At 44.8% G+C, this 13662-nt stretch overlaps 1 protein-coding gene across 4 annotated transcripts; it reads right to left on the bottom strand.

The window, feature by feature from the left end:
- Window positions 1–351: 351 nt before the first annotated feature.
- Window positions 352–12676, bottom strand: LOC135816216 (solute carrier family 22 member 15-like). Of its 4 annotated transcripts, none has more exons than XM_065329618.1 (8): window positions 11980–12676; window positions 6662–6878; window positions 4996–5212; window positions 4419–4679; window positions 3351–3583; window positions 2238–2373; window positions 1609–1681; window positions 352–1122 (listed from the first exon to the last, which is right to left on the bottom strand). In XM_065329618.1, exons 1-8 carry the CDS (start codon window positions 12307–12309, stop codon window positions 976–978), a joined length of 1614 nt encoding a protein of 537 aa, XP_065185690.1. In that variant the 5' UTR covers window positions 12310–12676; the 3' UTR covers window positions 352–975. The 4 variants fall into 4 exon arrangements, with proteins under 4 accessions (XP_065185690.1, XP_065185691.1, XP_065185692.1 ...); XM_065329619.1 differs by lacking the exon at window positions 11980–12676 and adding an exon at window positions 8771–9113; XM_065329620.1 differs by lacking the exons at window positions 6662–6878; window positions 11980–12676 and having other exon boundaries at window positions 4856–5138.
- Between the last annotated feature and the right edge of the window lie 986 nt (window positions 12677–13662).

Below are 13662 nucleotides of genomic sequence, written 5' to 3'. Positions count from 1 at the left end.
CTGAGCGATGTGGGGGAATCAGTCGCAGGTTGGTTGGCGGGGAAGTCGTCGGCGCCTAGGCTGCACTTTGAATACCGTTAAGAGGAAGTAGTTGTCCTCGTGCCGCGTGGTCGTTCGTTCCTGACACTTTAGAGAATCAGAGGGTTCATAATTGTTTCTAAACTTCTCAGTGATGCTCAGTATCACGGTAGGTGTACAAGCGCAGCCTCCACTCCACTCATTCCACTCATTCCATTATTCAGTATGGCAATATGGGAATGTGACAACACTAGCAATATATTATAGCTAGAGTTGAATAGATTTTCGGTTGAAGGAAAGCAAATCATCACACGCAGCACAGAAGCCATAATGTTTCGACTAGGTCTTTCGTATCCGATTATTATTACTTTTCAAGTCGAATACAGTGGTGATTAAACCCGCAGAAAGCAAGTCCTTATATCCAGCAGTTTGGCGGTCAGAGCAGTGACAAAATTAGCACCTAGTCTAAGAAAGCGCTATAGAGTAGAGTTCTTAAAACTCATAGTCATGGTTGTTGCACTAGGTGATCATCCATTGTAATATTTTAAAATAGATTGCCGTCCAGCACATGCGCACCAGAGCCGACCATTCAATAGCCATGCATGTATGACTGTTATGCATGTGAAACATGAACTCCACTCAGTAACAACAACAGGTAGGGTGCCATGGGGTGGCTATGACCCTGCAGATCGCCATAGCAACAAAAAAAAAACACACATAAAATTAATACTTTTAAAATTAAACCATAGATCAGTGAGTCCTAGCAATGTTCAAGACACCGTATCAGTGGTAATATAATTTCTCAATTTCTCTGTGTGTGTGGCCTCCGGCTTCACTGCCTTCAGTAAAGGAGGCAAGGATGGAGATGTTTTACATGTAGTACATGTGAGTAGTGCAGTGCTGCATGTCACTTTGTGTATACAGTCACGGTAGAAGTAGATGTCTGTCAGCGGTCGCTCAGCCTTTAGTCACCAGTTGGTGCAAGTCCTGTAACGTCTCTGGTAAATCCCTGTCCTTGGTTTCCGGTAATCGGTATATTCCAGCACACGCTATTGCACCACAAACTGAGAACAACAGGTACGGAGCCATGGGGTGCCTGTGACCCTGCAGATCGCCATGGCAACAAAAACACACAAATAAATACTTTAAAATATAAAAGTATAGATCAGTGAATCTTAGTAATGCTCAAGACACCGTAATGACCGTATGTAACAATCTCTGTACATCGCTGTACATCGCTGTGTTCTCTCTTCCACTGAGTCAGAGCTGAAGCTAACTATCTTCTTCTCTGTTCTGTTTGTCCGCTTATTTTTATATATTTTTCTTTTCTCTTATTATCAGTGGGACCATTGTCATTAGGTTTAGGCCTGTTTTGGAACTCCACTATAAATAAAGCCAAACAACAACAACAACAACAACAACAACAAGCCAACCCCCGACTGCATGCACTAGCTCCACACCCCACTTCAGCCGTGTTGCAGTCAAGCCTGCCAGACAGGATAGCACTTAAGGCTAGTTTTGGTTCACTTTCCTAAACAGAAATGATGAAAGAGTGATTGGTAAATTGGTAACCACACACACAAGTCTTACCCAAGCCAAGACGAATGGTGATATGATAGCACCCAATCGGGACACAACCACGCACACACCAAGGCCGCTTGTCCTGTAGACAGTGGTGGACAAAGGAACAAACAAACATACACGTGCACACACACACACATACACACGTACACACACACGTACACACACACATGTACATACACACACACACACTACTACTACTACTATGATACAGCTACCCTAAACGGGTCACGCCGCCCTCCACCCAAGCATGAGCACTATGAAGGGCAGTGGCAAATAAAGAGAATCAGCTAGCAGAACTGGCAAAACAGATGAAACAATGGAGCAGAACGGACGACTGCTGTACTGTAACAACAACCTGACAGCTACAGTGACAACGACTGCAAATGAACAGGAAGGAAAAAAAAATTCAAAATTTCACGCACACACACACACACATACACAGAGCATGTGAATGGATTTTTTACCACACCATCCTTCATACCGGTATCAGCACCTCTACATCAGCAATGGTAGTAGAAAAGTTGCACCTCCCTGCAAAACACACGGCCATTGCATATCCCGTGTAGTCATGTAGTCACATAGTCATACACTACATGTATTACACTATCACGTTATTTGTATACTAAATTACTAACCTAACCGGCGTGGGCAGTAATTCTGGTAAATATGTGTAGAGAATTGAGAAGACAGCCGATGATGAGAATTTCCCACAGATTGACACTGCAAGCTGCCAGTTAGCTATCGTCTCTTTCATGTGTGTACTGTCATTACCTGAGTTAGATAAACACAATGTAGAATTGTACACAGCACATCATACACATACATAGAAGCATACATGGAAGGTTTACACGCAGAACATTAGGCAGGACAGAAGGGAGGTTTAGTCATACGTAATGTGCGTGCATGTTACGTGTGTCCCCCAGCCAATGTTCAATGACATAAACATTATACGTATCACGTTTTCTGATTGGCGGGCTAGTGTGTGCGTGAGCTCGCCCACGTAGGGCCAGAACGTGAGTGGAATTCAAAAAGGAGCGCATTGTGCAAGCTGTGAGGGTGCTCAGCTGGAGAAGTTTCCAATGCGCAAATCAAAATAATTATTATGCTGTGTTTGGTCCCTTCAAATCTTCACTTTCTCTTTTGTTTGTTGTCACTGGTTCACCGTGTGTGCAGACATTGTACTGGTCGAACTCTTTCCTATTGTCCTTGTTAAAATATTAAGGGCTCAAGTAGAAAGGGGATGGTGGTCATACATCTATATGTACCTCAATGCAGCCTGCAAGTAAAACACGAATGCTGAAAAGTTACGAAACCTCCCTAGTAGAGCCCCTACTTATTGTCTATGAAGCCGACAACAACAACAACAACAACAACAACAACAACAACAACAACAACAACAATAACAACAATAAAAATTACAAATGAAGCAAGGAACTGATGACTCAGTACAAGAAGCATAGAGCCAGAAAATTGTCCGGGGAAGAGAGAATAGGCACATGACATGAGTACACACATGACAGGGGTGTCGGAAGGTATTTTAGTGTGGTACGGTCAGACATCTGAAGTACAACTTACTCGTGGGGAGGGGTGGCTGAGACGAAAGGTTTGGCCATTTAGAGCCCAAATCAGTGCATTATATTGATTCACGGGGTACCTAAGGCAAAAGTGGCACGGCCAAGACCGTATTGAGCGTACCATGTCCGACGCCCCTGCATGAGTAGTAATTGAGCTGACATAAGTACACGTACCGTTGACTTGTGTAGACCATTTAGCAATGAACGAGGATAGAGTGCAGAAGACTGTAGTCATCACCATTGTCCAGAAGATGAAGGTTCTCCGACCGATGTACTTTAGCACAACAATGGCAATAAGCAAAGCTGGAAGTTCAACTATAGCCACGAAGAAGAAACTAATGTATTTGTTACTGCCAACACCTTCAACGTGTAACGTCAGACCAAAGTACATCATACACACTGCGAACCTGAACAACAAGCAACCACACGTACACACACGTACCACATGCACGTACACACACGTGTACACACACACACGTACACACACATTCAAAATACAGTACAGGTCAGACCTCTCGTATCTGACCACCTTGGAACCGGAGGATGTGCGTATCTCAGAATCGTCTGGAACTTGGAAATACACTGTGTGCAATAACACAAAATTAATATGACATAAGGAATCACTACACAAGGAGAATGGTTACAAGCACACCTATGGCTATAGCAGCTTCATGCACATTGCTGCAGTCTATCAGCTGTACTTGCACATTGCTGCAGTCTATCAGCAAGAGAAAACACTAACCAAGACGGCGTAAATCCTTTCTAGAGCTGCGATGGACTCAACCGTGCCGGAATGTTTCATTGCATAATCTTTGGGCAGAAGTATGATAAAGTGCGTATGCCTTTCCGCATTTGTCTTGCAGATACAATGTCAATTCATTAGGTTCAGGATGCAGGGATCAACAGTTAGATGTTTTGCTTCAACTACAGTACATGTACTCAAGTAGCTGAAACGTACACGTTGTTTTGCTTGATCAACCTCTGGCCACGCATGATGGCATACGGGTGAGATAAATGGCCGTGAAAGACTGATGTCAAATCCGATGTGAGCTGAGAGATCATTGAGTTGCACACTCTTGGTTATGTACTCTTCGCTACTCCCCACAATATCAATGTCACTTTTAGAAGACTAATCCCCACCGTCATCGTCACTCTTAGCAGAACAAAGGGGAAATGCAACACGCACATTGGCATCATGAGAACAGTTTTTGAAAAAGAACAAGAACAAGAGCAGTCACTTACCATGACCAGAGTACTGATAGTGTGTGCCATCGAAATGCCGGTAAGACTAGCAATGAACTAAGATGTACGGTTGAGTGGTGAGATGGTGATTGGTGGATTTCATCATCACTTCCAACCAGTTTCTCTTCGGAAGAACTCAAGTTTTCCAACAGTCGGTCTGGGATAGATTTACCAGATCTTGATGCCCAGCGTTGCAACATCACCGACAGCTGGTCGTGTCTCTTGCTAGCCAGCAACCAAAATGGAGATTCACTCACCCAACTGTTAGCAATACAACCAACCAACACACACACACACACACACACATACTTATTGTAACGAGGTAAGTTTGAAACAATTGACATGGTGTACAGATGAGTGTCAGTTATCCAGCACCCTCAGGAGCAGACGCTGTTGAATAAATTAATATTCTGCAGGACTAAACGCCCAATACTTACAAAACAGAGAGGTTCCAGGCTTCCCAATACTAGTAGAGTGTTCAATGCCGAAGGGCAGAGTTAGTTCTGATTGCTTAGTGCATGAAACTCGGAGTAAAAACACTTTTTTCAACCTTGAATTCTTGCTGTCCAATATTTACATGTATACAACCAGACTAGCGGAGAATGCCAGCACAGTCAGTATGCCCATCAGCCTTCTCCAGCTTGCTGAGTTATAGCTTGCTAATAGAGAGAGGCCGGCTAAGCCAATGCTAGAGAAGAGGTTGCACGATGTTGTAGTCAGTGCTCTATGCTCCGGGGCCACGGATTCACTGACTAACACGTTGCTGGTCACACAAAGACCCATTACACCGATACCTGCGCAGAGAAGAAACACACATAAAAAGACCGCTATCGCCACAAACAATAACAACAACATATGCGCATATGCAAATCCCCAGCATGATCATGACAGATATTCAGATTGCACGCACGCTATCCTTCGTTTGTACGTAGTACGAACGCATCTGAGACATGTGATGTGAGTTTCGCCGTCGGAGACCCCATATGCAGAGTTACACACTCTTGGGGGGGGGGGTATATACTCTTGCATGTACATGATGTGTCCTCATCACGCATATAAAAATGTGGTGGCGCTCGCACCCTGAAGGGTGGCACACTCATTGTGAAAGGGGGCGGTCACAAAGTGAAGGAGGGCGCACATTATGTCGCTTTGGCGAGAACCCTGGTTTGGCGTGGTTTTCGGTGCATAGTCTCTAGGGTGACAGATCCGCCGGTACTGACTGACCTAGGCCTTCCTGCCCAAGGATTCATTGTCGGTACAGAAAGAAAGGTTACACCTGCATTATGATTATTATTATTATTTATTCAATTTTGAATAGGGCATTCCCTAAGGCCTTCTTACGGGGTACCCTATATATTTTTGTATGGACGAGCAGAAGTCTGATAGCGTGGAGCAAATACGAACAGAAGCAGGGAGCGAATTCCAGCGATCTGCACCTAAGAAACTAAATGCGTACAAGCCATAGCGGTGCATGCGACATGACCTACCCCCAGAAGTCGTTATTTATTGACTTGTGACATCATCACTATAAAGCCTTACTCAGTTGCCATGGTTACTGCAGGTATAAGTCATGCATACACTGTAGAGGAGACGGCTCGATACCGGAACGTTTTGACAGCCAAATTTGTATAGACCCAAAACGATCATCAACGTTGATTTTTCACTCGAAATATGTTTGTGGAAGGAAACTGGCATGTTGAAGTTTGCTCTGGGGCCAGAGTCAATCGAACTGAGCCACTCCTTTGTGTTGACCCATTGCCTCCAAGTTGCCCAATTTTTCGCTTCAAAAAAGTTCAAATCAGAGGTGGCTCCAAACCGGACACGTTTTAGAGTGCCCGTCAAATTCACTCTGGGTCTGAAATTAGGTAATTGCTATCGCTCCACGACGGCCAGTACAGAGTAACAATAAGCCTTGTGTGTGCTTCCATTAGTTTTGATTGGTATGCGGTGCTTTATTGTCGAGAGGCGAGCCGCTGTTTACCTGCGACAAGAAGTTGATTTTTCGAAAGTCGTAAAACTCAAGTCGCAGTGCGAAGCAACACGTCAAAAACTCACCTGCTTGATATGGCGCTTCTGGTCATCGCAGAGCCATGAAATTTTGGCTCGGAGTATAACACATCGTAGTCTCACTGTGACATATGTTTTCTAATCAAAATACCAAGAGAGAAAGTGAATATTGAGTCCGTTCCGGTTTGCAACCTATGTCCTATTTGAAACCGTCGCCTCTACACTGTACATCATACCTGTAACTAGTCTGGATATGGCAAACGAACCAAATGATCCCGACAACATGGTCCACAGTGAGCCAAGAGAGAAGAACACCATGGCAACCAAGATGGCAGCTCGTCGGCCGTAAGCGTCTGAACTCCAACCAGCCAGCCAGCTACCCAGCAACATTCCCACAAAATACAGCGATTGTGCATAACTTGAGTCGGTCGCATGGCTGCATATTAGACCAAACTACAACACACACACACACACACACACACACACACACACACACACACACACACACACACACACACACACACACACACACACACACACACACACACACACATACGCACACACACACACACACGCACACGCACACACACACACACACACACACACACATACGCACACACACACACACACACACACACACACACACACACACACACAGAACATAACGTTATACATCGTACAGTTGGCAGTTGTGCTCGGTGAAATCCGACCCTGAGTGCATACATGTATTGGGTGTCCTCAATTTGCCCGACCCTTGATGCCCTGGAAGTGACACATATGCGACTGGACGTACACAAATACTTACAAAATGACGTATACAATGACGTAATTCAGCCCAATTCGTGCAAAACGGGGTTCAAGGTTTCGTCAATAATGTTTATTTCCTGTGAAGCATCCCATTTGGCCGGACCACCTGAAATCCCAGTGCTACAGCCTGGAGATGGGAATAAAACTAGTGATGTGTTTGAATGTGCAGCCTAGAGGCTAGACTAGAGTCCTGGTGTTTAGAGACTTGAAGAACCCAGTGTGAATGTACCGTAAAGTACCGTTGATCCACCCCCACGCCATGTCGCTTCCCAGCTGGGTTTTCGGCAGGGGGCGGGAATTAGATCAAGGCTGTCAAGTGCAGTATGATGTACAACAACGTAGAGGATCAGACTCAATGTGCTGGATTGTGCATATTTTCATCCTGGATTGGCAAGTATTGTGTACAGCAGTGCATGCGTCGGTTCAACATCGTATTTTCGTTGTATACGCCGAAGTCGCTTCACAAGGAGAAAATCGACAGGGGGCGGGAATTAGAGAGGGGGCGGATCAACGGTACTTTACGGTACATGACATTGTACAATACAGTCTGTAGTTACACTGGTGACTTTCATTCACCAGTACTGCCATACATGGATGCAGCTAATGGGGTCGTTTTCGGCACTTGTGCCAGTGGTTGTGAGACTTATCCACTCACCCCCACCGTTAGGCGCTGCATCTGCCGCTGGGGTTTATCGGGTGTTAGCGGCCGTCGTGAGTTCCCTTCGGGAACGGACACGATAATTTACTTTTTTTCTTCTTTTTTACTGCCATACTGTAACGCCATTTACTTTAACGGTAATTAAAGTTAACGATCTTCGGATTTTTGTGGGTTAGCGAGGTGAAATTCTAACGAATTCTGTCTCAAAACCGGCAAATGACTGTACATGTACATACTGTTTTGAACATAACGACTTCAAAAGTTAAATTAACGATTCTTTCAAATCCGTGAACTTGTTAGAATTAAATGTTCGTTAGCATTACTGGTCTTACAGAGTAGCAAAACACTACGAGTGATCCATTGTTTGTTGACACGTGTCTTACAGTACACGGGTCTTACAGTACACGTATCTTACAGTACACGGGTCTTACAGTACACGTATCTTCTGACAGATGAAATCAGAATACACTGACTATAATACTCACTAACTCAGCAAGCAGTGACATTATTCACGTAGCTATGCAGAAGACGTTACTTCAGTAACGTCTGGCGCTAGCCAGGGTCCACACAGCTTTAATTTGGTATTTGTTTGTTTGTGTGTTTGTTTGTTTGTTTGTTTGTGTCACGCCTGGCGCTATCCCGTATCTGTCCCGTATCTGTCCCGTATCTGTGACTACAAAGGCTCTACAGGATTGTACATAACAGCTGTCCACAATATTTGCGGGCTCCTGTATCTGTCCCGTACCGTACCAATATTCGTCGTATTATGCATACGACTCCCTGATGTAGAGTGGGATTTGGAAAGAAATAGGGAGACGAGGAGGAAATTAAATTAGAATAGACGCCGATTAGGTGATAGGATGCGTCAGCATAAACATACTTTGGAAGAGAGATCCCGTCGTCTCCAAAATAAGCGTGAACGAGCGATTCAGTGCCGGTCACAGGAAACGTCGGAAGAGAGATCCCGTCGACTCCAGAACGCCCGTGATCGGTAGAGTCCGGCGGTACCAGGCAACGTCAGGACAGACATCCCGTTGAGTCCAGAACGCCCGTGATCGGCAGAGTCTAAGCCGGTCCCAGGAAACGTCAGGACAGACATCCCGTCGAGTCCAGAACGCCGTGATCGGCAGAGTCAGCGCCGGTCCCAGTAAACGTCAGGACAGACATCCCGTCGACGCGCAGAAAAACTAAATCTGCAGCCTCTTTTGCCGTCGAACAGGATACGTATTTATAATTATACGAGACTGTAAAGTTATGTAATGTGCTCCACAGGCAACCATGCATTCGGCGTCGTCATTGGCTCAACAGGTCAATGTACATGTATTACTACAAAAAGGCCAGAAAATTCGATTCCTGTATTAAAATCAACTAATGTTCGCTGGCGATTTAATTTCGCTGATTTCGCCGCTTGGTACCAACCGGACAAAGTAAATCGCAGGCCAACGTTTGTCATATAGGCAAATGATGCATGATTGAGCAATGGATGCATGTGAGAGCAAAAATACCGATCGATTTCAAATTTGACGTGAAACTGCGCGTCACGTCGGAAATAACGTGCATCTTAACCTCTCTAATCGAGAGGTTTCTATTTCTCATCGGCCAAAATTTGTTGATTTCCAATATAAGGAGATAAAAATTAAAGAAGGAGCAAAACAAAAGTAGATGATTATTAGAGAAACAACAATCCGCAATAAATTCTGCAAATACTTTTGCCTAACTCATAATATTCAAACCGATTGAAACGTTTTTGCAATACAGTGATGTGGCCAATGAACGGAAAAAGACAATTCCATCAGTTCTTATAACATGTACGATGAGCTAGGCAAAAAAGCATAAAAGCATAGCGTAGGGCCCTGAGCTTCCAAGCTCTCTCGTTGTAAAATGAAAATCAACTAAGTTTTTGCCGTCAATGGATTTTCTCTGATTGCGCCACTTGGTGCCAACCAGCCAAAGTGAATCGCTGGCCAAAATTTGTCCCAGATGCAAATAACGCAAGATTGTGTTATACCTGCATGTGGTGAAAACATGGAAAAGTCCAAACGGGCAATGTTTGAGGATGGCCAAATGCTGCAAATCAAGGTCAGCCTAAATTTCTCACCGGAAAGCAAGAATACAAGCAGAGGTTATTCAGGCTAAGCACTCACTGCCTAATGTGCATACTTCATCTGTATTTGGGCCTATTTCACCTGTACTGTACTAAATATACAAATTTTCGGCAGCTATTTAATTTCGGCTATATTCGGCACCGACACAAAACGCCTAAATTAAAACGCCGATGAAATTTTTCACAGCATCTGTCGCACTATACCATGCCCTCTACCCCACGCCGAAAATAAATCGCCGCCGAAATGTCAAAAATCGTGAAGTGCTGAAATTTTGCAGCGCCGGAATTTTGTATATTTACAGTGTTTGGGCCTGTTTTACCTGTATTTGGGCCTATTTTCTTTTTTCTGACTTTTGCAACCTCTTTCGGCTCCTTATACGGACTTTAATTAAAAAAGTAAAACCATTGTAGATGATGTTGGCGATAGCCTAATATACTGTATACTGTATACTGTATACTGTATACTGTATAACCCTTTCACACTTTGTGTTGTACAGTGTACAGTATGCAATGCTGCCAAAAATAATTTTTGCCCAAAATCTGACACCCTTTATCGCCAAGGCCAAAGGCTGGCCACTAGGGGTGCGCGGATTATTCCCGGAATAATTTGGGAATACTATCGTTGAGAAATTTTTGGGAATTTGAGGGGAATTCTATCGATCTTTTGCCAGATCCATTGACCTTCAGAAGAGTTTTGGGGGAATTCTGTCAATTTCGACCTGCCAGAGAACAAGCGCGCATCCTCTGGACGCGCGTACATGTACATGTACATGTACATGCAGCAACACCCGGACACGACACCGGTAGCTGTGTACTAGCAAGAGTACATAACCCCCCAAGAGTACTCTTGTGGGGGGTTATGTACTGTTGGTACTAGCAAGAGTAGATAAACAAGAGTGTGCAACTCCGGATCTCTCCTGCACAATCTGCAGATACCCCCGCCCACGGCGGAATTTTTTGTTGACGTCACCTTTTTTCAGAAGAACGCGCATTTTGCCGCAGAGCAGTGTGAGAGCACGTGCTGGGCACCGAGCTTGTAGTGTAAAGCCGGCCAAGAGCACGAGGGAAAACTTTCCGAAAGACTCGCAGCGCGTGCGTCGTCGAAAAGATTACGTCAACAAAAAATTCCGCCGTGGGCCTACCCATCCGCGAGTTGCACACTCTTGTTTTATCTACTCTTGGTACTAGTCATGCATGTACATGTAGGGGGGTATGTACTCTTGATAATACATGACCTTGTAGTGTAGATCCTGCATGCAGTGATCACGTGCCTGACCGTCCATTTTGCATACTAAAGAGCATGCGCAAGGCACGGTTCGTGCTGGGGTTCATTTGGGGGGGGATTCTAGAGAATTTTTTTCGATGTTTTGAGAGAATACTTTCGAAGTTCCACGGGAAATGCCCGAAAGCATAATATCGGATGCGTGCGAGCATAATCCGCGCACCCCTACTGGCCACATGGCGCGAATAATTCTTCTCAGCAAATTTTTCCAGAGAACGTCGCCCAAAATACCAAGAAAAAGAATTCGCTTCATTGCCATGGTAACCGATAAGGAGCTCCCAAGTTGCCATGAATTTTGTAATGCATGAGTGTGGTCACACACTGCACCGTGTATGTACATGCCATCCAGGCGCAGTGATTTGTGGCTTCAGTTGCGCTGAAAAGTGAAAATACAGGACTTCTGCATAGGAAAGCACTGATCCCTGACATTCTTGGCTGCTTTTTGGACGTATTCGTTTTCGGACAGGTTTTTGGAAGAGCCTTCACAAATCGGACACTGTCCGAAAAATCAGACGGCTTGGCAGCACTGAATATGGTGGCCACAAGCACGCGCACTGTTTGCAAATGGAAAGCATTGGCAGCCAAAATGCTTTGTCGACATGTCGGTGTCTGGACTGTGTAACCATGGTAACTGTAGGTAACGCCGAGATGAGGAACTAACCCCTCGCCCTCACCCCCAGTCAATCAGTACTGTATGGCTTACCTCACTACTCGCACTGGCCAGTCGATGTTTGTATACCGGAGAGCAGGATCCACTTGCCAATTGTTGGCATTGAGTTGGCGAAGAGTCACTGACGCCCGGAATATTATTATGCTGCCAATGAGCAGAATGATTGCCTAGACCCTGAGCAGCTGCTACTGCATTGCTACTACTGGCTGCTGAGCCAGCGCAATGCCATTCAGGTACAGATCCAATGAACACAAGTATAGCTGCTTGAGGTGCTGCTAGAGCAGATGCCACACACACCGCCAACGTTACTCTTTTCTGGTAGTACGAGAACGGAGTGTAATCTCGTAGAAGATCATCCATCATATAAACCCTGGCATAGAGCCGACTGCCACCAATTGGCCGAACGTCCTCCTACGATTCCATACGTATTCACTTGCAGAGATAATTCACGACTGACACTGCACTACCTAGTTGTAGTAGATCAACCTGTCTGTGCATTGAGGTGTTGGTGAAATTGAATGTGATTTCTGCAAAACAAAATTTGATTGTAAGACGTTTCTCACTCCGAGTCCGATCATGGTCCATGGAACTAATTACTTGGCAAACTTCCTACAGACTACACATACGTTGCAGAGAGCAAATCGTGCCACGGCGTGCAAACCTTCTGCTATGCTTGTTTGAAAGAAAACAAAAAAACCTACATTGTTTACAAGTCCTTTGACTTTGTTCTCTACTTTCTGGACGTACTGTCATCGATGCATCGCGGTGAGTCGAGTGAAAGACACTTTCAAAAAAATTTGAATCGCTGAGTTGCACGTGGATGGCACATGTACTGATGTACAGTAAATATCGGATATAACGTGCCCCTTTGATTTTCGAAAATGTATCACTATATCCGGTGCATCACTATAGCCGATTTGCATGTTTGACCGACACATGGCACATGACTGCACATGAAATGATGCGTACACGCTGGAAAAAGCATGCTGAAAGTGCATGCATGCTCCGCGGACTGTGTACCGGTGCATGACACAGAGCAGTGCATGGCAGTGCAGTACGAGTACAGACTGTCATGTACTAGAACTTCGATACATCATGTGGCATGGCTGCTTCTTCAGCGTGTTCTCCAAAAAAAGCCTGAGCTGGATCCCTGCTCACGTAGATCGTAGATCTACTCGGTGTCCAACGAGTTGCGTAGAGCCAGAAATAGACATGAGTGGCTGTGTACGTGAGTTGGCAACATCATCGTGAGAGGCAACACAGCCAGAAACGGACAAGAGCATGCAGAAAGATCACTCTTGATCATTATATGCGATATTTTCCTGTACATTTGATATGGTTTGCTTCCTGAAGGCCATCACAATAAGCGATATATCGGTATAGCCGATAATAGTGTATATAGTGATATTTTAGCTGTATTTTTTCAGATTTGATTTTGATTTTGACGTGTTCTATCACTATAACCGGTATATCATTATATCCGGTCACTTTATAAACGATACTTACTGTAGTGTACAGCGCGAATCCAGCAAAAGCTAGTCAACATCAATTTTTTGACGACTCGATATCTGGATATCGTCGGCCATAAAGATGACAGTCGATTTACTTCCTGTCTATACAGGTACAATGTACTACTAGCTTTTTCCCGTTTTAACTCCAATACCAGTACCTGTACATCATGTACATGCCCCCAGGAGATCCCCTCGATAGGCTCCC

This window comes from Sycon ciliatum, chromosome 4 (genome assembly GCF_964019385.1).
Source record: "Sycon ciliatum chromosome 4, ocSycCili1.1, whole genome shotgun sequence".
NCBI lineage: Eukaryota > Metazoa > Porifera > Calcarea > Leucosolenida > Sycettidae > Sycon > Sycon ciliatum.
The sequence above is the reverse complement of the archived record's forward strand: the minus strand, read 5'-3'. Positions and strand labels throughout refer to the sequence as shown.

Coding starts and splice junctions, on each gene's coding strand:
- LOC135816216 (XM_065329618.1), bottom strand. CDS start 12,309: ATGATGGATGATCTTCTACGAGATTACACTCCGTTCTCGTACTACCAG. Junction 3,584..4,418: donor CTATCAGTACTCTGGTCATG/GTAAGTGACTGC, acceptor CTTGTTGTTCAG/GTTCGCAGTGTGTATGATGT. Junction 1,123..1,608: donor CACCATTCGTCTTGGCTTGG/GTAAGACTTGTG, acceptor GGCGATCTGCAG/GGTCACAGGCACCCCATGGC.